The following is a 26,187-nucleotide window of genomic DNA, read 5'->3' as shown; positions in this document are numbered from 1 at the left end:
TTTAATTTGAATTTGTCTTTAGAGATATCATACATTTTTGTGGATTCTGGAGTTTCTAATCCTATTTCCTCAAGCAACTCTGTAAGGGCTGCGAGGGCTGGCACTTCGCCTTGATCGAGTATTATGGCTGCCGCTTCATCTGTATGCAGGACAAGCAGAAGGGGAGAGGCAGGGCCTACCCGGAACTGGGTATCTCAGCAGGGTTGTTCTTAAAATCCTCTGTGAGTGGGTGCCAGATCACAACCCTGCAGGCTGCATCGCTGGTGGGGACACACAGGTGGTGTGTCCGTCCCTGGTCTCTCCAATCAAGATGGCCGTCGCACACTATCTGCAATGGAGCCCAACAATCAGCTCCGGCAGGCAAGATTACAGCAACCAAGGGGGGAGAGGAGGACCTCCTGGACGGAGGAGAGGTGGTTCAGAGGGGAGAGAACCGGCGCAGGCAGAGTGGAAAGCCTGCAGATGCGTCCAGCCAAAATTCAGGTCCCGGCCTCAGACCCGAGGGTAGGCCGCAACCTGCAGGGACTGAACAAGCAGTCCCCCGGCTCCGCGACTCACACCAGTCTATCCGGGCCTCAGGGAAGCGAACACGGACACCCCAGAGAAGGTAATCCCAGAGTAGAAAGGGCTGCAGGAGCACCACACAGCGCGTCCAGACACCAAGCTGGCCAGGCCACACCCCTGTGCTTCTTTTTTGTTTTAGATGTTTTTTTTTTTACCAAAATACTTTATGAAAACAAAAAAACATAATTGATTTAAAAAAACAATCACATAGAAATTCTGAAGAAGCCTCAATTTTATAAAATTCTGGATTTATTATAAAGTAACCTAATGTATAAGGTTTTGTCTTTTTTTTGTATTGCCTACATTCAAATAAGGTTAAGAAAAAAATGTAACTAAAACAATATTTGTACAAAGGATGTATATACAGGTTGTCAAAGCAACAACATGCAAAAAATTCCACTTCTAAAAATAGTTGAACAAAGGGGGAGAAATAAAAACAATGGGTACTTGGTTAGTTTCACGGTGGCCGATATATCAGCTGTATTGGCCGCTGTGAAGCTAAATAAGTACCAAACAAAGTCCTGAGGATCCATCATTTACTGGTTTCAGGGCCTCTTTCCACTTGGTAGTTTGCGCCAAAACTACCATCCTCTTCTTTGGTATCCACCGTCTTTATTTCCTCTCCATCTCTGAAACCGCAACATTTGTTTCTGAAGCTGGCACCTAGGATCCCGCCTCTGTAGTCTCCTCTGAACCTATCTCCTTGATTTTACCCTTGAAGCTACCACCTCTAAACCCTGGATAGTCGGATCCACCATCACCACCTCCTTAGTGAGAACCTCCTTGGAAACCATCATCAGAACGGGCAATTTTAGGTGGAGGAGGCCCATCTTCCAATCTAATGGAAAAAAAGAAAAAACTATTTGTAAATATTTCTACAACAGTTCTCACTTTCATCAAGAATATTATATTACACACACACATATACATACATACATACTGTACACACACACACGAACAATATCTAAATTTTGCGCTATTTGTAAGAAATGTATGTAGATCGCCCACAGTCAGATCCCTTGTTGGCAGAGATCAGACTACAAATATACAACAGAGTAGGATCTGCACCCTTCAGTTGGTTACCACTTGTTAACTTATAAAGGTCTGAATAATAATCCACAGTAAAAATAGCTCTTAATTTGTTTATTAAAAGTCCATAAAATGTAAAATTATTTCACATCAGCTTTCATAGATTCTTCATACATGCTTGAGCCAATTCACAGATTGTACAATTACTCACGCGTTTCGTCTCAGAGACTTTATCATGCAACATATTTCACTTTTAATGTGAGAGGACTTGACGTCCAACAGAAAAAACGTCAACAGCATAAAAAAATGGTTCCTTCTGAAGATGAATTTTGGAGGTTTGGCAACTCCTATATCCAAAATTTCAATAGTAAGGTGATGTTATGGTGGAGACTGGACCTATTCTTCCCTCTGAAGTTCTAGAAACGTCACCAAATCAGAAACCAAGCAGCCAAGAGCCTGAGCCCATGGTGTTCTTACCATGGAATATGCATTGTCTCCAGGCCCTACTTGACAGTCTGGACACAACACCCCTGACTCCAACCAACCACACAGCAACTTTACAGTACATTGGGCCCGCAAAAATAACGCTATAGATGCGTCCCTTAAACTTAAACAGCCTCTGCCATGTCCACCATCAACTGTGTAGAGACAGGTGATGAAAACTCAAGATAAAGTCAAAAAAAGAAAAGGGGCTAAAAAACAATGACGAAGTGGAAATAAAATTCCTATGGAAAAAAGCATACCAGTAGCCAAAAAATAAAAAGTTTCCTCAACTGCTACAGAAGAGAAGAATGGAAGTATGGTATGATAGCAGGGGCCATTCAGATGGAGGAGCTTAGGTGATTACAGTTACAGTTCTCAATATTTACCAGGCTGAATGACAGAGAAATTAGACCAGTGTTTTATGCGCACTTGATTTATCTCAACACTCTGTCTGAAAAATGCACAGAGACCAGTCTCTACATTGTCCAATATCTTTCCAGAAGGGCAATTACTGTGTCTAGATAAGTGGAAGCCAAATTGAACAGAGTATGTGCATGAAGGAAAGCCTTAATACAGATGGAGACGGGCTCCCCCTTGCTGGCGAATCGCCAGACTGTCACCACTGGCGATCCGCCAGCAGCCCGGCTCTCCATCTGACTGAGACGCGCAGTTTCCAGGCGGCGGGGTGACGGGAACCTGTCCGTCTCCGCTTCAGGGAGACGGACAGGGTTAGGGGGGGGTGTGGGGAGGCGGTGGGGACCCCGGGTGAGCGCCACAAGCCGGCGGGGACCCGGGGGAAGCGCCGTCGGAAGGGGACGCGCACGCATATTGTGCGTGCGCGTCCCCTTTCGCAGATACAGATGGCGGCTGGCGGGGGATGAAGGCTGGCGTTGCTATCGCCATCCCCTGCAAAGACAAGCCCGGCTCCATCTGTACCTAGAATTACATTTGGTGTGTAATTGCCAGTGTTCTTTTTCAGCAGGAACCAGCATTAACTCAGTTCCTGAACCTAATATGATATCATATGGAACTACCACCCGAATTCCTGGTGTTTCTGGACCTATTTTTCCAGAAAAACATTACTGGTAACTGCTACAGGATATACTTCATTATGACAAAATATATTCTACAAGTTTGCCCGAAGAGAATATTCTGTTACCTGGTATTTCCCATAAAAAGATTAATTCCAGCTGTGGATGGTTTGGATATCAGACGAATCATGTCCAGCATCATCTCATTCACAGGACCCATTTTAGTTATAATCCCTGGTTCTTTAGTGACTTCTTGAACTAGTGCTTCCATTGCAAATCTCAGAGCAGTAATGCAGGCGGCATCCTCATGAGGCATCCGCAAGTTAATCCTGCAGAAAAGAACACAGTTGTGGGAAAGCATTCGGTGTTTAGTGTAGTAAATGGATAGTAGTCAAAAATAAAACTGTAGATCCCTGCTCTCAATCTACACTACAATAATTATTCTCAGAACATTTATTTTACTTATCTGATAGAACATGCTTTGGTACTTGTTTCCTAGTCGGCGCCCGTTGTATGTCATCGCATCCCTTAACTTAAGGGATGCGATGGACGCGACCAACGCGATTTCAGGGCTATTTTTAGCCTTTTCCCCGACAATTAAAAAAATCGCATCCATCGCATGCCTTAAGTTAAGGCATGCGATGCGACCAATGCGATGAACGCGATTTTACATAGGGAACAATGTTAAATGGGCCAATGGACCCGATTTTTCATTGTATACCCACCCTTATGGGTATTTGACATGACAAATGCACCCCCCATTGTTAACACCACCCCACGATGAACGCCAACCCGAAGCATGGCGAGCGCAGCGAGCCCGCGAAGGGCGGCGGTACGCGTCCTCCGACCTTTTCATACCCCCACTATCCACGTCGGCGCGGAGTTGAATTTATATAGTGAGCCTGAAGCGTGGAGAGCACAGCGAGCCCCACGAGGGGACACGTAATACCTGTGAAGTAATGCGCGTCCGCTCGCCAAGCTTTGGGCTCGGTGGCTCGCTACACTATATAAAATCAACTCCACGCAGACGTGGATAGTTGGGGTATAAAAAGGTCGGAGGACGTGTACCACCGCCGCTCGCCACGCTTTGGGTTGGCGTTCATCGTGGGGTGGCGTTAACAATGGGGGGGGATTTGACCCATCAGGGTGGGTATACAATAAATATTGGGGTCTGGGGGGCATTTAATATTGGGCCCAATGTAAAATTGGGTCTCAGGGACCATTTTACATTGGTTCCACTGTAAAAATCGCATAGCATGCGATTTGGTTGCATGCGATGGACGCGATTTTTTTGGACCCGATGGATACAATCAAAATTGAAATCAAAATCGTGCTAGGAAACAAGTACCCATGCTTTTAATGTAGCAGTTGTAACAGTGATATATTTATATATCTATAGATATCTATATCTATAGATATCTATATATCTATATGGTACTTTTGTACGCTATATGGTACTTTTGTACGCTGCGGGCTCGGTGGCTCGCTACGCTCGTCACGCTATTTAAAATCAACTCCATGCCAACATGGATAGTGGGGGTATGAACTATCAATGTTGGCATGGAGTTAAGTTACTGTTTTTAACATAGTTTGTGGCGAGCGTAGAACCCGGAAGTAGCACGGCGCCATGCTGGCGCCGTGAAACTACACAAGTACCAATAAAAGTGCTAGCTGGATGAAACCACACCTCAATTATCTTTTAAAGGCTATTCTAATGATTTGATAGGGTACTCTTTACCTAGCACGGCGCCCATCGCGGGCATCGTGGCCATCGCATGCACTAAAAAACGGGTGCGACGCGATGCCCGCGATTTCCCATAGGGAACAATGTTAAAAGTGTCAATGGACGCGATTTTAGCGTTCAATGCCTCAATGCCCGCGATTTTTCCATAGGAAACAATGTTAAATGGGCCACAGAGCCCAAATAGTCCCCCTGAAGTCTGAAATGGCCCCCACAATTGTTAACGCCACCCCACGATCAACGTGAACCCGAAGCGTGGCGAGCGCAGCAGGGCGGCGGTACGCGTCCTCCGACCTTTTCATACCCCCACTATCCACGTCGGCGTGGAGTTGAGAATAGAATAGTGTGGCGAGCGCAGCGAGCCACCGAGCCTGAAACGTGGCGAGCGCACGCGGATACCTTCACAGGTAAACGCGTCCCTTCGCGGGCTTCACAGGTGTCCGCGTCCGCTCGCCACGCTTCGGGCTCGGTGGCTCACTGCGCTCGCCACACTATTCTATTCTCAACTCCACGCCGACGTGGATAGTGGGGGTATGAAAAGGTCGGAGGACGCGTACCGCTGCGCTCGCCACGCTTCGGGTTGACGTTGATCGTGGGGTGGCGTTAACAATTGTGGGGGCCATTTCAGACTTCAGGGGGACTATTAGGGCTCTGTGGCCCATTTAACATTGTTTCCTATGGACAAATCGCGGGCATTGAGGCATTGAACACAAAAATCGCGTCCATTGACACTTTTAACATTGATCCCTATGGGAAATCGCGGGCATCGCGTCGCACCCGTTTTTTTAGTGCATGCGATGGCCGCGATTTTTTACCCCCGATGACCGCGATGCCAATCGCGGGCGCCGTGCTAGGTAAAGAGTACCTTTGATAGCCAAAGCTAGGGATCGTATCGATCAAACGGGCAGATCAGATCTTTTGAAAAATAAAGAAAAAAAGACAAAAGTTCAAAATCATGAATATTCTTTTGTTAGTCAATTCATTTCATAAACAAATTGAAGCTATTTTTCATAGTAACTGGAAAGTCCTAATGAAAGACCAAGTGATTGGTTCCACTCTGCCACCGAAATGTCAATTAATTTATCGTAGAGCCCCTACCCTTAGGAATCATCTTGTAAATATTACCGTTGATATTCCCAAGAAAGTAAGTGAAAGGTCTCAGGGATTTCACCGCTGTGGTACGTGTTTGATTTGCCGCATGGTAAAAAGTAAAGTAGAAAAACGCACTTCCTTTACAGTAAATGGGAATGACTATTCCATCAAACAGTTCATCACCTGTCATTCCAAATATGTAATTTATGTTCTTGTTTGTTCTTGTGGTCTTGCATATGTTGGCAAGACCTCAAGACAACTGAAGGTTCGCCTATCCGACCATATTTATAACATTAGGAATTCTTTACGTACCCATTCATTATCAGCTCATTTTTCTATTTAACATGGGGCAAACGAGTGCCACCTTACACATTTTTGGGGAATCCAAAAAGTGGATCCAAAATGGCGTACTCGAGATATGAACCTTAGTTTATCTAAATCGGAGATGAAGTGGATTCATCGTTTGGGCACCCTTGTACCTAGGGGCCTAAACGGCGAGTTTGAACTCAAACCTATTTTTAGTATAAATAAAAGATACCTACTCCATATAGGAGTTATACTCAAACATGATTAATTAATACATAGCCCTAGTGCAAGCTGCGCATGCATTACCTATGTTGAAATTCATTTATATATTATTGCATATGTAATCAGCTTTGCAAAACATACACTCCTCCATTAGTGTGAAACGCAAGATCATTAACTTTTTCTTTTTTTTAGCTTTTTCATTGCCGAAGTGGCTGGGGAGGAGTGTGGAACGCATGTCTCCACACTTCCGCCCTAAATGGAACGCACAGCCATTAGTTTCCGGCACGTAATTGTAGCAGCGTTTTTTTGGTTTAAATACCGGGTGCCATAGACCTGTTTAATACATTTGAAAAATGATTTTAATCCGAAACGAGTTATGTTTTAAACTCGTATGGACACATCTTCATCCTCCTACTGGATGGTCTGAATACCTACCTTCTTTTGGATACCTTCTGCTCCAGACAGGTTGTGCTCCTGGGGACTATTCCATGCTGAGTCTGCCTGCTGCTTTTGCCGGGGATGTTATGTAACTTACTTTTTATCAAGTCTTTTCATTGTAAGTGCATTCTAAATTAAAATACCATATATCCAGAAGGTATTTGCACTATTCTCTGTTTTCTTTTACCTCCCACGATTATTGTATGTCACGGTAGTATATGCAGGTCCGCTGGTTAATCACATGACAGCTGATCTACAGAACACTGTTTTGCTGTGGATGTTCTTTGAACTGCGATTCATAAAAGTCTATGGGCAGTATTCAATGAGGCTGATTCGCCATGTTCTACGGCGATTTTTGTGCTATTTTCGTGCTGTAAGGCGATTTTTTGACTAAAACGGTGAATCACCCTATTCAATGACCAGATGGCGAATACATTTCAAGGTTTTTATCGCCATGATTCACCGAGTAGCAATCGCTATCTTTTTATGGTGAAGTGGAATGTGAACTTTTAAAATAAAGTGTTTTGTTTTTTACATTTGGTGTCAAAAAATCAGGAATTTTATTCTGAGGAGGGGCATGTTATTTTTATTCATGTGCTGTAAGCACATGAATATGTATTTAATAAAAAAAAAAAGTTTTTTTTTTTTTTTTTTTTTTTACACAGAGCAGCCAGCAGGAGGCCGGGAGCCGAGCCGCTCATTAGATATTCCTATATTCACTGCACCCGATCATTACATATGCACGATCGGGTGTAGTGAATACCCGGTCCCGTGTTGGCTATCCCGGGGGGCAGCCTGTGCTGCCTGGCTCCCGGGGAGCCCACCTCCCCCCCACAAACGTTCTGGGGCAGGCAGGGAGACTTCCATCTCCCTGCCTGCCGCCGTCCTTAGGCTCCCTGCGGCATCGCCGCAGGAGTTAAAATTCGCCGGTCAGGGGCAGTGAGCCCCTGACTCGTTGAATACTGGAGCCGGCGAGGCTCCGGAACGCGGCGGGCAGTGGCGAATGTGCAGCGAATCCTAAACAGGATTCGCTGCACATCGTCAAAATTCTCATTGAATACTGCCCTATATATTGTAAGTGCAATATATATTCATAAGCTCCATTTACTCAGATGATATTTGCACCATTTGTTTGCTTTTTCTCCATCTCCCATGATTTTAAAACATTGTGGGAGTGATTCCATCTAGGTATCTCCATATTGTTTATTGAATCAAACCAAAGCTATATCATTGGACTTTGAAGAGTACTTAACTCATCCATGGGCGGTATATTTTAAATGATTATTCTTGGTTACCTTTTTGAGCTCTGGTTGCATGTATACTAATTATTACCATTATTCTACTCTATTGGTGATGCGTTTGGGATCATCTTCTTGTTCACATATTCCTAGCAGCACTTAAAGGAAAATTGAGGTATTTTGCTGTATCCTATATACTTAAATAAAGACAATGCTATAGATGTAGCTATAGATACATTTATATATCTCTATATCTATCTCTGTCTGCCCCTACCTTCATAGAAAACACTCAACCGATTCACCAAGTCGGCCTTCGGAGAATTGGGCTGCCGCCTCACGCAAATTTGAACACTGGTCACACATCATAAAATAACAAGCTGGTAAATTGATGGAATGTATACATATATACAATTTATAGGGGCATATTTAATAGGATCAAATTTTGCCGATGTGAGACCTTTTTTAAATCGACAATCATTTATCAGGCAAAACCAACCTGGATTTGCCTGATAAATGATTGCCGCTTTACAAAAAAAAAAATGTCTGAGATTGCCCAGCATCCTGCACCTCTGGTAAACTTGGCATACACCCCCCAGTATGCAAATATAACCACGCACAACAGACATATAATTGTACATTTAATGCCAGCATATTACAGCATTGCACAGATGTGACAATGGGGGTGATTCAGACCAGATCGTAAAGCTAATTTGTCTCAAATGGACAAAACCATGCTGCACTGCAAGTGGGGCAAATGTAACATATGTAGAGAGCATTAGATTCGGGCAAGTTATTTAGTTCCTGTGCAGGATTTCAGTTTCAACAAGCCCCACCCAAATCTAACTCTCTCTGCACAGGTTACATTAGCCTCACCTGCAGTGGAAATAGTTTTTTTCCCATTTAAGAAAAAAGAAGCTTTGCGATCAGGTCTGAATGACCCCTAATACTCCAGTAACAGCTGTGAAGGATGCAGCACCATTGCTGCTGGAGCTTACAGCATTAGTGTACAACATACAGAGATTACAGCTAAATTCAGTATAGCGGATATGAACATCCTGACATCTATAGCAACCAGAAAGTACATAATGTACACGTAAGCACACATACCAGTCATCCAGAAGTATTATCTCTCCATTTGACATGACTTTCTTGGAGGCAAACAGCAGCAGCTGCAAAGGACTCACCATTGTCATACCTTTAGCAGAGAATGCCCAGGTGCGGATCTGGAAATTAGAAAGCATATAGAATTTAGCAAAAAATATAACGGATACATTTTCCGTGTTCAGCTGCGCTGCCGCAGCGGGCTGTCCCAGAAAATTTCCGGGCATACCACTAATATACAATAGGTGCGCGCCAGTGGTGTCCAGGTGTGCACCACTGGCGCAGCACCTCTAGATCTCACCCCCCTCACAACCTTGCAGCCCCCCCAGTCCCCCCCATCACCTTTGCTTCGGCGATCGGTACGCCGGAGCTCCCCTGGCCCGCCTGCAAGCCAGCCGTCACTCATTTTAAAGTGATGTCAGCGGCAGGCTCACGTATGGTCGGTGCGGCTCGGGGGGGAACACGTGAGCGCTCAGTCACCCAAGTCCTCCCGAGCCGCCGCGAACATTCCCCAGCCTGCCACCAACGTCCCTGCTGAATGTAATGCATGATGTTATGAGTTATATAACATAAAAATATAGAATATAACACACAGAATATAAGCATGCTGCATATCATTTTAACCATCAGAAGTTGCTTGTGCGTCTTGTATGGAAAAACATGCAAAAAAGAGGCACATCGCTACAGAGTCGTGGGGAGATTGTTATTTATTAAAAAAAACATAACACTGCATGCTGACATGTTACTGGCTTGCAAAACATAGGTAGAACACCAAAACATTGAAACGCAGTGGGAACACAATAAAACATAAAAAATAACACTATAGAACATTATTTGGCTACCCTTCTTACTAAATCTCTTGGAAATCAGTGAGCACATCTTTACCCAAGATTGGTCAATAAATAAAAGACATGGGGTGAAATGTAATAGGATGAGAGATTCAGAAAGTGAGAGATTTGGTAAGAAATCTCCAGTTTTTTTAAAGTGGCAATCATTGACACAGCAAAATCACACTGGTTTTGCTATGTAAATGACTGCTGCTTTAAAAAAACTGGAGATTTCTTACCAAATCTCTCACTTTCTGAATCTCTCATCCTATTACATTTCACCCATGGATTTCATTCTAAAACTTCACCAGTCAAGAGTCATTTCTGCAATATAAAGGACTGAAAGCTTTGGGGATGGTCCTCCCAAATTTAAAGTGATACAAGAAATATGAATATCTTGTAAGGAAATTCCCTGCCCTGGAGATTAAAACATCTAACTATGAGCAGCTGACAGCCAATCACATTACCCTTCCCTGCAATGGAACATGCTGACATTTCTGCCAGAACAGAAATGGAAGTCAATGTTATGTTTTATTTATTAAATTGGTATAAATTAATTATCAACTGGCATCACCGCTGGATCCAAACAGACCTATACCATTTAAATCCTTTTCTGAGAGCATGGCCATACAGTATAAAGCACATTTCCAGCCAATTTACCTTTTCACTGAAGACAAAGAATGGGGATGGATACTTTATGTCTTGGCTCCTAGGACAATTAACAGAAGTTTTGTGGATGAGTGTGTTTCTACTCTCTACAGTGAAGAATCTTCGTTTTTCCTTATGGTAGCAAACATTGGGGTAAAAGCCAAACGCCAACAGTGAAATTACCACATCCAGGTTTTTATCTGGACCAGTGTTGTTGAAAACTTGTTTCATAAAACTTTCTGTTGGTGGTAACAAAAAAAGGAACACATAAATCTCCTGCAATATAGTAGGACTATAAGCTGGCACTGCAGAACTGTTAGTAATGCAAAAAGCAATCCTGTGCCCAGCATAATTCTTAGACTTAATCACTAACCTTGGGGGAACCCAGCATTAATCAGGATGTCTTTGAGCTGCAGTTTTGCTTCCCTTATCATTCGCAGAGTCAACATGTTTAGACGCGCTTGCTCACAAAATTTAATTTCTGCATCTTCTCCTCCCATTCTAAGTAAAAAAAAAAAGGTAAATAGTAAAAGTGTTTGATGGTATAGACTCCATATCAAATATTTATCAGCATGGATGGTGTAATGGTTAGCATTACTGCCACACAGCGCTGAGGTCATGGGTTGGATTATCACCATGGCCCTAACTGTGCTGAGGATGTATATTTTTCCCTGTGCTTGTTTGGGTTTCCTCCGGGTACTCCGTTTCCCTCCCATACTCCAAAAGTATATGGGTAGGTTAATTGGCTCTCAACAAATGAACCCTAGAATGTCTGTGTGTGCGTGTACCTGTGGTCGGGAATATAGATTGCAAGCTCAACAGGGGATTCAAATATTCTCTTTAAAGAGCTGCAGAATATTTGTGCGCTAAATAAATAACTGGTAATAAATAATTATGCGCATTAGAATACCTTGCATCTTCCCAGGCCTGAAACACAGACAGCAGAACAATGTGGTCGGAAAATCGGTTGCCAGAAAAGTTTATGTGCACATCTTCAAGTCCACGGCCCTCGATGACGAATGGCTCCGGGAAACAGGTGGCAGCAGATATCGTGCAGACAGCATCGCCAACACTGGAAGAGGACACAATGTGATTCTGTGCTTCAGAAACAAGGGGATTTAATTGTATGCATAGTCCTCATGTACTCACTGGAATATACAGCCCATGATCATCATCTTTCCCAGGCGCGGCTCTATCGGCAGTTTTGCCAATATCCTTCCTAGAGGAGTCAGCTCATCATTTGTGTCCAATGCATCCAGCTCTAAAAAGGAGATTGTTGCATTATAAACTATATGTACAGTAAGACACCTCAAATGCTGGCACAATCAGCTTTCAGAAAGGTATATACAGTACAACTATATGTAATCATCCCAATAACACATTGCTAAAAATTAAAGTGTAAAAGGAAAATGCTACAGATAATATGTAATACAACTTTTTAATAATAACACATATACAGAGATGAGAAATTAAGTTCCCCACCTGGGGACACTTATTTCCCCCCTAGTACCACCCTGGCAGGTACTGGCATATGCTAGATTCACATAAACACAACGGTCTCCACTTCCCAGGGGTCATCCCCTAAGCTGACAGGTATGCAGTTCTATTACCATTAATACATGGGGGTCGATCCTATTAACCCCGAAGGGTGCGAGTTGTCGTTCGGGTGCCATTTTGATGCTGAAAATGGCACCCAAATTAACCCTTACTCGCACCCTTTGCAGGGCTGAATTTGCTGAAAATTGCTCGCACCCCTATGGAGGAGCGAGCACTTTTCAGCGAATTCGTCCCGTCGTAAAGTGCGTCCAGTGTCGTGATGATTCGCAACTTGCCCATCATCCTCACCCTTCAGGGTTAATAGGATTGACCCCTTAGTATGATAAATGTAGATGCTTAATACAACATACCCCTTAGTGTTTGTTCCGCTTCTACCACAGCATCCAGTGGAGGGGGATCTATAGCCTTTGCCAGGAACCGACCGATGCCTCCCAGTCGTAGAAGTTTAATGCTCAGAAAAACCTCGTGCAGAGGAGTCCGGAATATTTCTGGGGTAAGGTGAGTCTTCAACCTAGAAAGTACATGACTCAGACTGTAAATGTTTGGGCACTTCTACATCCTTACATTCACTACATTAAGCCCATGCAAATAGAAGCAAAAATATACAGTTGTTATACCCATCTGCTACAATATCATACAGAATACATTTCTTGAATGGCAGTTAAGAGCCATTGCCTCACCGTTCATAGCGGGCCCTGCTGCACAAGCGGAAACAGAAACCGGGCCAGACGCGCCCTGCTCGTCCCTTCCTCTGCTCCAGGTTGGCTTTGGAAGCCCAGACTGTGGCATAATCGGTCACGTTATTGTGCAATGAAAAATGTTTCACTTTTTGCCTGTAATTATACCCAGAAATGTTCATAACTGTCAATGTAACACTACGATTGGTATGCTATTATCATTGGCAATTTAACGCTGCTACTAGCCCTACACAAATTAGCCCTGATAACAGACACGTATAGGGGATTATGCTTCTGGTATCTCAGGCACCTGAAGCATAAGAAGTCCTCAGAACCGCAATAACAAATGGGATCAGGAGCTTATAACAGCATATTGCCAGGAAATGGGCAATTTCTAGCCCCAAAGTGCTATAATTGGATAGCGACCATCGAGCAAATCACAACAGCAGCCCATTTTTTGCAGCCAAATAATTAGCGCACTTAAGTGGATATTGCCCTATGCAGGGCAGCCATCAGGAGGAGGAAGGGGGGGGCTGCCTTTTTTGTCCCATGCTCTACCCCTATGAGTAGCCAATAAACAAATCTGTGATAAGTAACCTGTACAAACATTGTTCTGGTGCAGCAGTTCTCAAAGTGTGGGTCCTGACCATCTCAGCATGGGGTAGCAACTCTATGTTGTTGACAATCACGCTGATTTATTTTCTGAAGTCTCAGTCAGTGATCCAAGGAGACTGAAAAATCTGTTTAATTGTCTGTTACTTCACATTCCTTACATCAAATGCTTAGAAAGCTGAGGAATCTTCAAGTAGCTCTGCCACCACCCCAGTGCTCTGAGCAACCTCTTCTGTCACCAGCAGGCTGCTCTCATCTACATGCAGATATCCATATAAAGGAACATACAGCTGGCAGCAAGGGTTGCCACACACTGCCTCTTCCTGTCATTTGATACCTGCCCAGTCGCTTACTGCCTATTGCTTTCCTCCACTGCCTTCCTGCCATTCCCAAAGTCTTCACCAGTAGGTATAAGTGTTAACATTCTCATTGAATATATTGCAAAACCCATGCAGGCCAGGAATTCCTAAAGGAGCTTGCCTCTACAAAATGGTGTAAGAAATTAAGTTTTCGCATTAGTAAATCAGTTATGTTTTGTGCCTCTGCAATGCTGCAGTGTATGTGCCGTCCGCTGACCACACGCGTCCCCTATTCTGCAGTAACTTGCTGGGGTCCTGTAATAATTTTTATTGTCTGATGGGGTCCCAGAGCAAAATAGTTTGAGAATCCCTGCTCTAGTGAACATATTATTCCATAAATAACAGACAGGGGGTGACATTTAATAGAATGCGATTTTATCGCATTTTTAGAAATCGCACCATATCGCCGCAAATCGCATCGTTTTAGAACTCGCATTTTTCCCTTGTAATCCGCATATTTAATGAAATGTGAATTTGCGGGGAAAAATTGCGATATGGTTCAATTTGTGGCGATTTTAAGTCATGGAAATGTGCGCATTTTCAGTCATGAAAATGCACATTTTAAAACGTGATTTTTGGTAAAAAAAAAACATGAAAAAAATGGCGTGGGGTCCCCCCTCCTGAGCATAACCAGCCCCAGGCTCAAAGAGCCGGTCCTGGTTTCATAAAATCATGGGGCAAACCAAATAGGGGTCCCCTGGATTTTATAAAACTAGCACCAGGCTCAAGGGCCGGTCCTGGTTCCAAAATACGGGGGGACAAAATGAGTAGGGGTCCCCCGTATTTCAAGAACCAGCACCCGGCCCAACCAGCCAGCAGGGTAATGCCACAGCTGGGGGGAGACTTTTTATACAAGTCCCCCCGGCCAAAGCATTCATCCCCCTGACCGGTCAGCATGGGCAGGGGTCCTGGGGGAGTGGGGACCCCCCAAAGAAGGGGTCTCCAATCTAGAACTTACCTGCCCATGCTGAAGCCCGGGGCTGTCCTCGATGCCCCTGGGCTGTGGGCATCGAGCTGATATTTGGTGTAAAAAATAGAAAAACTATTGTGTATTGCTGTGGCACTACAAGCCCCAGCAAGCCTGCACCACACGCAGGGACTTGGAGAACCACAAGTCACAGCATGCGTGGCAATAAAGGGCCCGCTGGGATTAGTAGTGCCCCAGCAGTACAAATAGTTTTAAAAAAAAAACACGCACACTTACAGTATAACTTTATTGCCCTTTATTGCCCCGCATGCTTGGTTCTCCAAGTCCCTGCATGTGGTGCAGGCTTGCTGGGACTTGTTGTGCCACAGCAATACACAATAGTTTTTCCATTTTTTACACCAAATATCAGCTCGATGCCCACAGCCCAGGGGCATCGAGGACAGCCCTGAGCTTCAGCATGGGCAGGTAAATCCTGGAGGGGGGGTCCCCTTCTTTGGGGGGGTCCCCACTTCCCCAGGCCATGCTGACCGGTCAGGGGGATGAATGCTTTGGCCGGGGGGACTTGTATAAAAAGTCTCCTCCCGGCTGTGGCATTACCCTGCTGGCTGGTTGGGCCCGGTGCTGGTTCTTGAAATACAGGGGACCCCTACTCCTTTTGTCCCCTATATTTTGGGAACCAGGACTGACCCTTGAGCCTGGTGCTGGTTTTATAAAATCCAGGGGACCCCTATTTGGTTTGCCCCGTGATTTTATGAAATCAGGACTGACTCTTTGAGCCCGGGGCTGGTTATGCTCAGGACGGGGGACCCCACACCGTTTTTTTTTTTTTTCAATTTTGTATTTAACTCTATTTTCGCCCATCAGAACCTGGTCTGAAAAAAGTGCAAATTTTTCCCGCGCATTGAGAAAGTGCAATTTTTCGGGGAAAAAATGCGATCTACGGGACTCTGCGCACCCTATTAAATGGACGATTTGAGGAAAAAATGTGATAACGCCATTTTGTTTACTAATTAAATACAAAATCGGACTCTATTAAATGTCACCCAAGGTGATTATGGGGAACAAAAAACCTCAATTACTTACATGCAGGAATCTATGACATAAACAACATTGTTTATAGTGATACCGGTCTCAGCAATATTTGTGGATAGAATAACCTGTAGATAATAAAACAATTAGCCAACACTACACAGTAGAACATTGTTCTCCTCTCATGCTGAGTTATTTGCCAGCATTGCTATCATGTTCCACAGGCTGTGCATGAATTATATTGCTCTTGTTTATCTCAATCCACCAAAATACTGTACAAAAAATGTAACAATATATTGCTGTGTTATCATAACCATCTACTTTCATCAATATAATAACAATAATAATAAAAAATGTCAGCGTTACCTTGATTATGCCATCTGGGGCCGGATCAAACACCTTTCTTTGTTCCTCAAGTGGGATTTGGGAATGAAGTGGCAAAATTTGATAACGGTGGCTGCCTGAATAATCACATGGAGGAATGAAGATATTATTAGATTTGGAAAGATAATGACTATGTACATGCTTGTTGCACTTACCTATAGTGCAAAACAGATATATCTATAGACGTAGGATTAAGCAAATAACAGCAGCATTTTTACTCTATAAACTGGAATTTGCATGGGAATTTAAGGTCTTCCCTTTCACTAATAAATTGTTCAAAAAATACTACTTTGTTTTTTCTGTTGCGGAATACTTCAGCCGTGGGGTACAGAGCAGATTCCCAATATTCCACTCCCGGTGTGAACACCGCAGAGAGTGTGGATACTAATAGTATGTATTCAAAGCTGCCAACGCCATCTGGGTAGTACTGTTTGTGCCTCCCTGATGATTTACATTTGCCAATGCCATGGTGCAGGTGTATAAAGCCTGGTGAAGTGGTAAAATGGATATAAAGTGGAAGGCGATAGACCAGCCAATCAGCTGTGTTTGAAAAATGACATTTAAGAGCTGATTGGCTGGTATGTTTTCACAGTACTTGTTTCCTAGCAGGGCGCCCAATTTCAGTACGTACGGTAACATAGGGAAATCGCATCGCATGACGTTATAGTAGCGTGCGATGCGATTTCAGTACCGATCCCGTTCCCTGTCATCCCCGCCCCCTGTCAGATTCTCTCAGAAATCATTTTGAGGTGATTTTCTGATAGTTGTGGAAGCATCCCTCAGAGCTCCTGGTAAATTATTGCTGAATTATCGAAAGTATTTGAAATTGCAGGATCATTCAACATGTTTACCTTGCCTCAGACGGAGGAGGAGGTGATACGCTTTTTCCAAGACCAAGGACTCCTTACGCTGGCGTAGAATTGCGCAAATGGGCATGTAATGCGCCTCTCAGTTAAGGAGTCGATGTGGCGGTGCCATGTGAAAGTGTGCCGGCTGAAGGTGAGCCTCAGAGCGGTGCACTGGTTTCCAGGGTGCCGCTTACCCTTTCTGACATTGGTGCGTTTCATTTACTCCTGGGCACAGGAGCTCACCTCCATTAACTATTGTGGCCAGCAGCTTAACATTTAAAAAAAAAACTGCGGTCCTATACAACCGCTGGTTGAGGGAGGCGTGCGCCCTGGATATTATGGCGCAGCCACAGCGGCGGATCGGTGGACCTGGCCACATTATGGAGATAGATGAGACATTATTTGTAAAGAGGACAAATAACGCCGGCCGAATTTTGCCACAGCAGTGGATTTTCGGTGGGATATGCGGGGAAACTGGACATTGTTTATTGAAAATGGTGCCCAGCCGTGATGCCACCACATTGATGGACTGTATTATAGAGAATATAGAGCCGGGCACTACTATCTATACAGACTGCTGGAGGGCATACAGCACTCAACAGGTAGAACTGGCAGGATACCAGCATTTCACAGTGAATCATCAGTATAATTTCATTGACCCGGCCACAGGGGTGCATACTGAGACTGTGGAGAGATTGTGGGGCGCATGTAAATGGCGCAATAAGCACCAAAGGGGCACATCGCAACATGAGCCCCAATCGTACCTCCAGGAAATCATGTGGAGAAAGACATTGGGAGCTGATGACCCATTCCACCGCATACTCCAAGCACTTAAGCTCCTCCCTAAGGATCATTAATTTTGATTTCATTTCTTGATTAATGTTGTTGTTTTTAAAGTTCATGTATTATTATTATTATTCTCATTAATTATTTTAATCAATGTTCTTAATTATTTATGCTTCTTCAATGATATTTAAGTAAATTACAGTTATGCGTTAACAAATGTTGTCATTACTGTGTCAGGTGTATGATAATGCAGGTGTGAATGTGTTCCTAAAACACCCCCACTATCCACGCCAAAACAAAGCGTGGCGAGCGCAGCGTGCCCCGCGAGGAGCGGCGGAACGCGTCCTCCGACCTTTTCATACCCCCACTATCCACGTCAGTGTGGAGTTGATGCCACGCTTCAGGCTCGGTGGCTCACTGCGCTCGCCACACTATATAAAATCAACTCAACACCAACGTGGATAGTGGGGGTATGAAAAGGTCGGAGGACGCGTTCCGCCGCCGCTCACCACGCTTCGGGTGTCGTTGATACTGGAGGTGACGCTACACAATGGCATAGGTGCTTTCAATTGTAAGCACCCATGACATGTCATACGGGTGCTTATACAATGAAATATTGCATCGCAACAGATCACACCCAGTGTATGGTGCCGTGCGATCCTATGCGATATTTCATTGTATAAGCACTCCTCTGCACTTAATATGGACATCGGGTGCTTATACAATGAAATATCGCATCGCATAGCACTATACACGCTGTGCAATCCGATGCGATTTCACTATGAAGAATAGCCCAGTACGCTAAATGCATACTGGGCGCCCTGAAAAGAAGCAAGTACCGTTTTCACCTATCACATTATCTGCACTTTATCCATTTTCATGTTCCACTAAAAAGGAAAGTAATGAAGGACAAAGTCAATAAGGAAGGGTGACAAATCACAGATAATACTAGCAAGAATACTAGTTGGATGTTTAGGGTAAGACACTCAATAATTACCAAAATGAGGGTTCTTCTTAAGATGCTGCTGCATGATGTAAACGAGGTTCCAGACAGGAAAAAACACCAGCACAGACCCACGAACGTTCTGTGTTTCAATATATTTCAAGAGAGCTTCTATGAGTTCGATGGGAGTCTCCTTCTCATTCAGAAATGACATTGTACGCTTAGTCTCTGGGCGGTAATCATCAGTACATATGAGATTACAATCAGTCTGCAAGCATGTGCGAAAGGGTTATTTTGCAAATAGCTGAAAAGTTACACTACATATTATAGACTGGCTGAGTCATTTAAGGAGACCTTTTTAGCTTTCATTACTCCATAAAAATAATACCCCCTCATTAAAATAAACCCATTTATTACACACAATCTGCAATCCGCTGTCTGCAGGAGGTATTAAAAGAGCCTGTACCCATTACTAGCACCAGGGGGTGGCGAATACTTTTACTGCTTTGGAATATTAAGTAACGAGCACATGATAAATAGCCACATGGTCATGGTGTAGTGACCATTGTACATATGTCACCCTGCCATAACAGCAGGCTTGCAAGTTTATTCTAACGAAGATTTTAGCTAGAAATGAACGGTTGCCCTTAAATGCCTTATCATCACTTGCTTCCTCTTCATCTTTTTCTCTCCTTTTTTTAGTTCTTTGGGTGCTGAATCGAGTCATCTCAATGCAGTCTTCAAGGTAATATTCTACAGGTGGAGATATGAATTTCTGAAGTTATTAAAAAAGAACATTTGTTAGAGAGAATACAAATGACATTTGAAATAGAGGTTCATAATTTATTTATATAGCGCCACAGAGTTCATTACCAAATAAGCAAAGGAAGAAAACGGAACAGCCGCGCATCGCCATTGCTATAGTTTGGAGCGATCTGTGCTTAATTTCTAAGCGATCCAGATCGCGTTCAGATTGCTTAAATTACCCCGTGTGTATGCCCCATTACATGTTCAAGACAGTATAGGACAAGTACAGGCTATATAAAACATATCTGCATCATCTGACGATACTGAAATAAGTATTAGGGTGGCACAAAACTAGAGATGTGTAGGTTCGGTTTTATCCGGATCATCTTATTGGCTATCCAAAGCATGTGACAGTTGATAGCCAATAATGGCATCCGAATAAATCCAAGTAAATCCGAACCTGCACATCTCTACGCAAAACTGAGGGAAGCATGGAGATAGTTTAAGGAAAAGAATAATGGGCACAGAAGGGAAGAGGGCCCTGCTTGTGAGAGTTTACATATTAAAGGGGGGCAGACAGACAGAGTTGATACAGATGGGGTAGACAGTGAGCAGGTAACTAGGTTAGGATGACAGTTGGCTGAGTTTAGAAAAGATGTGGGTGTTGAGCACCTGTTTAAAGTTTTGTAGAGTCGGAGAGTCTGATAGGGAAAGGTAGAGAATTATAGAGAAAAGGAGGCAGTAGCCAGTATGCAGGTGAGGCGGCATGTATTAGCGGAGCGAAAACAACAGGTGGGAGAGTTAAGGGAGATAAGGGCAGAGCTGTAAATGGGAGAGGAGTAGGTGTGGGCTTTGTGAGTGAATGTGAGAGGCTTCAATTGAATTCTGAAAGAAAAGGGGAGCCAGTTAAGAGCATGTAAGAGAGGGGTAGTGAGTTTGGTGAGGAAGATAAGCCTGGTTGGAGCAAGGGTCTTCGTGGCATCCTAGGTGAGATATTCACTGAATCATTAAAATATGTTTGAGATGGAAACAGCAGGTTTATAAGAAAGGGAATAGTTAAGGATAACTTCAAGAAAGCACACTTAGGATCTAGAGGAGATAGCCATTCCATCAATAGATAATGAAATTGTGGGAGGGGAGGTAGTGCTGGAGGGTGGAAAGATACTCAGCTCATTCTGAAGCTGTGTACAAACACTCCGACTTGCTTTAGACTCGATGTTAGATTAGATTTTCTGTTAGATCTTTCCATTAGATCTGGCATTAGATCTGTACTTTTACATTTGATTCTACATCAATTTCCCAGTGTACACATTCAATTTACTGGATTGTATTCGATATTTCCTTGCCTGCAGAGTCTATTTCTCTTTTCGATATAGAGAAAACGGGAGTGTGCATCGAATCGAATGCCAGTCGAAAGTGTCCTAAAAACCATTCGATTTCGATTAGGTTTCGATTCGATTTTGCTTCTATGAGCAAAATCAAATCGAAAACAGGGGAAAATCGAAGCGTGTGTCACGTTGAGTTTAAGGAAGCGCTGGGACATCCAAGAAGGGATGGCAGAGAGACAGTCTCAGATACGAGTGAGGAGAGTGGGTATGAGGTCAGAGGAGTAAAGTTGGACTTGAGTATCATCAGCATATATTTGATATTGCAAGTCAAACTAGCTAATGACCTAAAGAGGACATCTAGAGAGAGAAAAGGAGAGGACCAAGAGCAGAACCTTGTTGTAAACCATACTGTTAGTGGAAGTGGTGGGGAGGTGGAGTCATGAGAGGAGACAGAAGGAACGATCAGATAGGTAGAATGACATCCGGGAGAGGGCAGTACTACGAAGATTTAGGGATTCAAGGACTTTCAGAAGGAGAGAGTGGTCTACAGCATCAAAAAGCAGCAGATATGTCAAGGACAATAAGCAGAGTAGTGGCCCTTGGAGGTAATTGCAGACTTTAGAAAGGGCAGTTTCAATGGAGTGGGGAGGGTGGTATAAACCGTGAACAGAACACACTGCAATGGAGGCCCTAAAACATTGAAATGGCCAAAATAATTCAGAGCTCCTGGCTGCATATAATCAAATACATTCTGGTAAACAAACAGCAGGATAACATCCAAAAGTGATCCGTACCTTGCACGGGAAAAGTTCGACCGAGTACCTCAATGATGGGACAGTTGAAGATATATTTACAGAACGTGCTGGTGTCTACCGTGGCAGACATAAGAATAACTCTAATGTCTGGGAAGGCTTCTATCACATCACGCAGGAACACAAGCAAGATGTCAGTCTGGGGGTAGAAATAATTAAAAAACATAAACAAGGTGGTGGTGGTGGTGGGGAGCAGCAGTAACAACCATCGGAAACTGAGAACAAAATACATTTTTTTCCACCAAATTAAATCAAGTACCAACACAACTCACATTAACGTCGCGCTCATGGATGTCATCTACAATGACATGACTGATTCCTCGGATGCCAGCCTCAAGTTTCCTCAGGAGCACACCTACCACACAAAATATTTAATTGATAATGCAAATGGTCAGTTGTTTATTTTTAAATAAAGTATCCAGCAGTCAATAGAGAGAAGTTGCCCATAGAAACCAATCCGCTTCTATCCTATACTTTTATAGAATGTACTTGATAAATGCTACCCTGCAGCTATGAGCAACTGGTCCACTTCTAGATAACAAAATTGATGTCTTACCTGTTAAATCTATTTCTTCGTGGACGTCAGGGGCCACATGGTTGACAGTGGGTAGAGAGTGGATGAGCGAACCATTCCATCACCAGAAAGGTTAAACTTCTTGGCTGCTCCCAGCCAGCCAGGCTCCTCCCCTCCTCTATCCCACCTCCAGGCTGCTACTCAGTTTTTACCAAGCCAAGAAGGAGACAAGATAGGAGGAAGAGTGTGGTTCCTCAGCAGAGAAACCGGAACTGTAACATGTGTGATTACCCTCAATAGAGAGATTATTAACTAAGTTTACTCAATGAAGGAACTATGAACTTCAAGACAAATGAAGCAGGCTCGGCAGGGAGGGATCCCTGTGGCCCCTGACTTCCTCAAAAAAAGAGATTTAACAGGCAAGACATAAATCTCATTTTATTCTTTGGGAGACGTCAGGGGCCACAGGAATGACAATGGGACGTCCTAAAGCAGCCACCTAAGGGTGGGGACACGCCTGTGCTGCGGCCCAGTACACTCTGGCCAAATGCAGAGTCCTGGGAGGCAAACGTGTTGAACGCATAGAAGCGTAAGAAAGTATTAGCGGATAACCAAGTCTACGCCTTGCAAAGTTGCTCTGCTGTTGCACCGCCCCTAACAGCCCAAGATGCAAACACAGACCTCATGGAATGAGCCCGGACCCCTGCAGGAACTGGAAGGGAGACGCCCAAGTAAGCCTGCTTGAGAACAGACCTTAGCCATCGGGCAATAGTCTGCTTGGTAGCAGGCCAACCCCCCCCTTCTGAAATCCATAGAGGACAAAACGAGTCAGACTTCAGAAGGGTTTTAGTGCGACGCACATAGATGTGCAAAGCACGGACCATATTCAGGGAATGCAGCACAGGAGAGGCATCCGGCCTACGAAAGTCCGGGACCACTATCTTCTGGTTGACATGAAACTTGGATACCACCTTGGGAAAGTGTGAAGGAATGGTTCAAAGAACCGCCCTATCAGGATGAAAGACCAGGAGAGGAGACTGACAGGACAGAGCCGACAGATCAGACACCCTCCTGGCCGAAGCAATAGCTATCCGATGACAGTTATTAATTCCACATTGCACTCACAGTTTATACGACTTATAAGATTTTATTAGAGTTTTTATTATACCAGCAGAGAGGTAGGGCTGTAGGCTATTGTAACAGTTTTTACATAGAAACCTGATGACCACTCAGAGACCAGCCAGAGGTGTGAATGAATAGCTTGGAGAGGACAATTCACAGCTGCTGGGATCCTAGGTTGCCTAATTCTGAATGGCTGCATACAAACACCTCCATAGGGAAACAGGCCACAGCCTGAACGGCTGATGTAGGATTTGCAACATTGTTGCAAGTCAGTGGATGCAAGTAAATATTAATTCCAAGTCGTGCCGATTTATTTTGTGTATTGTGATCTGAACTGTAGAATGTTATTTCTGGTTCCCAAAGCTGTATTCTGTGCCTTGGTCGTTCATTCTCTATACTCATTCTCTATACTCTATGCTTTTCTGCAGCACCCAAATGTTGACATGTCAAATGGTGCCTGAAAGGGGATATCTGTGGTATGTTTTTTTTCTGTGTCAGGTAATGTACTTTATTGGAGAAAGCCTGCGGATTGTAACCAAATCTGATCCTTCTGCAGCCATGGCAGCTCTGCCAGTACCCACCCTGCATGGCAGTAAGTAGATTATGGGTCTGTAAAGCCAGTACGATGAGAGAGCCAGATAGGTGGCCAGTGAGGGGGGCATATCCCTTCTCGCTGGAGAGGCTCTGTGCCCAGGATGGGAGGCATATGCTGTACATAGCAGGCTCCTTTCTTCCCACTATTGGGGTAGGGGTCAGGTGCCGCGAGTGGGGAAGGAGGGGGGGGGGGTCGAGTGCCGCGAGTAGGGGAGAAGGTCACATCTGCACAGTGCCATCAGTAGTTTGACAGCTCTTGCTGTCACACTAGACGGCAGGCGGACGTAGAGGCAAGGCATATTCGGAGCACTCACCTGCTATGCGGGAGATGTTCTGAGTGAGTGCTCCGAATTTTGTCAAGCAGCAACATGGTCATTAATTCACACCTTCTCCAAACACTATTCTCTAGACCAGGCATTCCCAACCACGGTCCTCAAGGCACACCAACAGTGCAGGTTTTAGTGATATCCAGACTTCAGCACAGATGGTTTAATCAGAATCCCTCAGATACTAATTAAGTCACCTGTGCTCAAGCCTGGATATCTACAAAACCTGCAATGTTGGTGTGCCTTGAGGACCGTGGTCGGGAATGCCTGCTCTAGACATATCTGAGAGTCAGTTTGGAAGTGAAGTGCTGCGTCAAGCCGTGGCTTAAGGTATTATAACCCTCCCTATGCTTTGGTACATCCCATTGTTAAGGCTGCCATGAAGTATGTAGAAGAAAGTTACGGATTATACTCACGATAATTCCTTTTCTTCGGAGTACTTCATGGCAGCCCAAATGTCTCAGAGGGCCACCCTGGTGGTTTATATAAGCCACCGTTGTCGCGCTGTCCGACTGGACCTGCACCAGGTGACCTCGAAGCCAAGGCTCCACTCCCCTCCAAGAGGTTCTGATCTAGAAGCCACCAGAACAGGAATATCTGTACTGCCGGTAACAAGACAATCTGATGTGTTCGTAGATTGGAGTACGACCCTGACCATTTGTTGAGGATCTTTCGTTGGAGAATGCAAGAGTGGGACTGCGCATACTCCACCATTTCAAAGGCTGACACCATGGAGCCCAGGACCCGCCCGCATGCAGTCATGGCATGAGACACACCTGAGTTAGAAAAGGAGACGCCGAACACGGGACTGCAAAGTCCTGCAGCGTACCTCTGGGCAAGTAGATCCGCTGATGGACTGTGTCCAACAGGGCCCCCAGATGAACCATGGTTTTGGGGCGGGAAGCATTGAAGATTTGGGCCAATTGATGATCCAGCTGTGGTGTTCCAGTACCTCCACCACCTTAGTCAAGTGTGCCTGGAGAACCTCGGGCGACTGTGCTAGGATCAACAGATTGTCCAGACACAGAAGATTTTGGATACCCTGGTTGCAAAGTCTGCTGCCCATTACTGCCATGACCTTCGTAAACACCCTGGGTGCAATGGAGAGGCAGAAGGCAGAGCCTGAAACTGTAAATGACCAGAAACCGCTGTTGTTCCTGTTTGATGGGGATATGCAGATACGCTTCCTGGATGTCTTCCTGGATGTCCCCCGGTTGTAAAGCCAGAACAATGGACCTCAAGGTTTCCATCATGAATTTTGGGACCCTGACAAATTTGTTGAGCCACTTGAGATTTAGGATGGGACATAACAGCTTCCGAACCAAGAAGATGCTGGCATAAAAATCTGTACCTCGCTGAGACATGGGTACGGGAGCTAGGACCCCTAACAACAGTAGATTCTGGATAGCCTGCTCCAGAGCTCTGCGCTTTTCCAAGTCCCTGGGAGAACTTGTAGAAAAGAACGAGATTGGTGGACGACAGCGAAAGGTTATGGAGTAGCCTTGGGAGACCACATCCCGAACCCATGTGTCTATCATGGAATCCAGCCAGACGCCTGAAAACCGTAGCAGGCGACCCTCCACCCTGGCATCTCCCAGGTGGAGCGCCGCCCCATCATGCTGAGGGCTTATCGACGGGCTTATCGACCTTACATTGACCACCACGCTGCCACAGCCGAGGCGGACGCTCCGGAGGTAAGAGTGAAGCTTGATGCATGGTGTCAATAATAGGCAACATGTCATATGCACTGCCCCCCTCCGCAACAATATTGGCGAGGGTGGAAGTCCATTCAACCATGGCTTAAGCCACCCAGGGTAGGCCGCGCCACTGCCCCAGAGGTCGTATAAATGAGTTTAAGAAAATTCTCCAACTTCCGGTCAGCGACATCCTTAAGGGATGCG

The 26,187-nt window shown here is 44.6% G+C and overlaps 1 protein-coding gene across 2 annotated transcripts in view; it reads right to left on the bottom strand.

Moving 5' to 3' along the window:
* Positions 1-789: 789 nt before the first annotated feature.
* LOC146026489 (ATP-dependent RNA helicase A protein-like) overlaps positions 790-26,187 on the bottom strand; it is a 48,691-nt gene continuing 23,293 nt past the window's right edge. The window contains exons 14-28 of one of the 2 annotated variants that reach the window (XM_083157201.1): positions 22,003-22,085; positions 21,713-21,869; positions 19,499-19,596; positions 18,898-19,111; positions 16,249-16,343; positions 15,937-16,010; positions 12,958-13,110; positions 12,628-12,788; positions 11,870-11,981; positions 11,631-11,792; positions 11,094-11,221; positions 10,733-10,959; positions 9,252-9,367; positions 3,236-3,436; positions 790-1,402 (exon numbers count right to left, since the gene is read on the bottom strand). In XM_083157201.1, coding sequence (XP_083013327.1) covers positions 1,333-1,402; positions 3,236-3,436; positions 9,252-9,367; positions 10,733-10,959; positions 11,094-11,221; positions 11,631-11,792; positions 11,870-11,981; positions 12,628-12,788; positions 12,958-13,110; positions 15,937-16,010; positions 16,249-16,343; positions 18,898-19,111; positions 19,499-19,596; positions 21,713-21,869; positions 22,003-22,085 — 2,051 coding nt within the window. In that variant the 3' untranslated portion in view covers positions 790-1,332. The remainder of the gene's footprint in view (positions 1,403-3,235; positions 3,437-9,251; positions 9,368-10,732; positions 10,960-11,093; positions 11,222-11,630; positions 11,793-11,869; positions 11,982-12,627; positions 12,789-12,957; positions 13,111-15,936; positions 16,011-16,248; positions 16,344-18,897; positions 19,112-19,498; positions 19,597-21,712; positions 21,870-22,002; positions 22,086-26,187) is intronic. The other variant, XM_083157202.1, reaches the window with a different exon arrangement.

This window comes from Crinia signifera, chromosome 8, assembly GCF_055691185.1.
Source record: "Crinia signifera chromosome 8, ASM5569118v1, whole genome shotgun sequence".
Lineage (NCBI taxonomy): Eukaryota > Metazoa > Chordata > Amphibia > Anura > Myobatrachidae > Crinia > Crinia signifera.
Note: the sequence above shows the minus strand (reverse complement) of the source record. Positions and strands in the feature narration are given on the sequence as shown.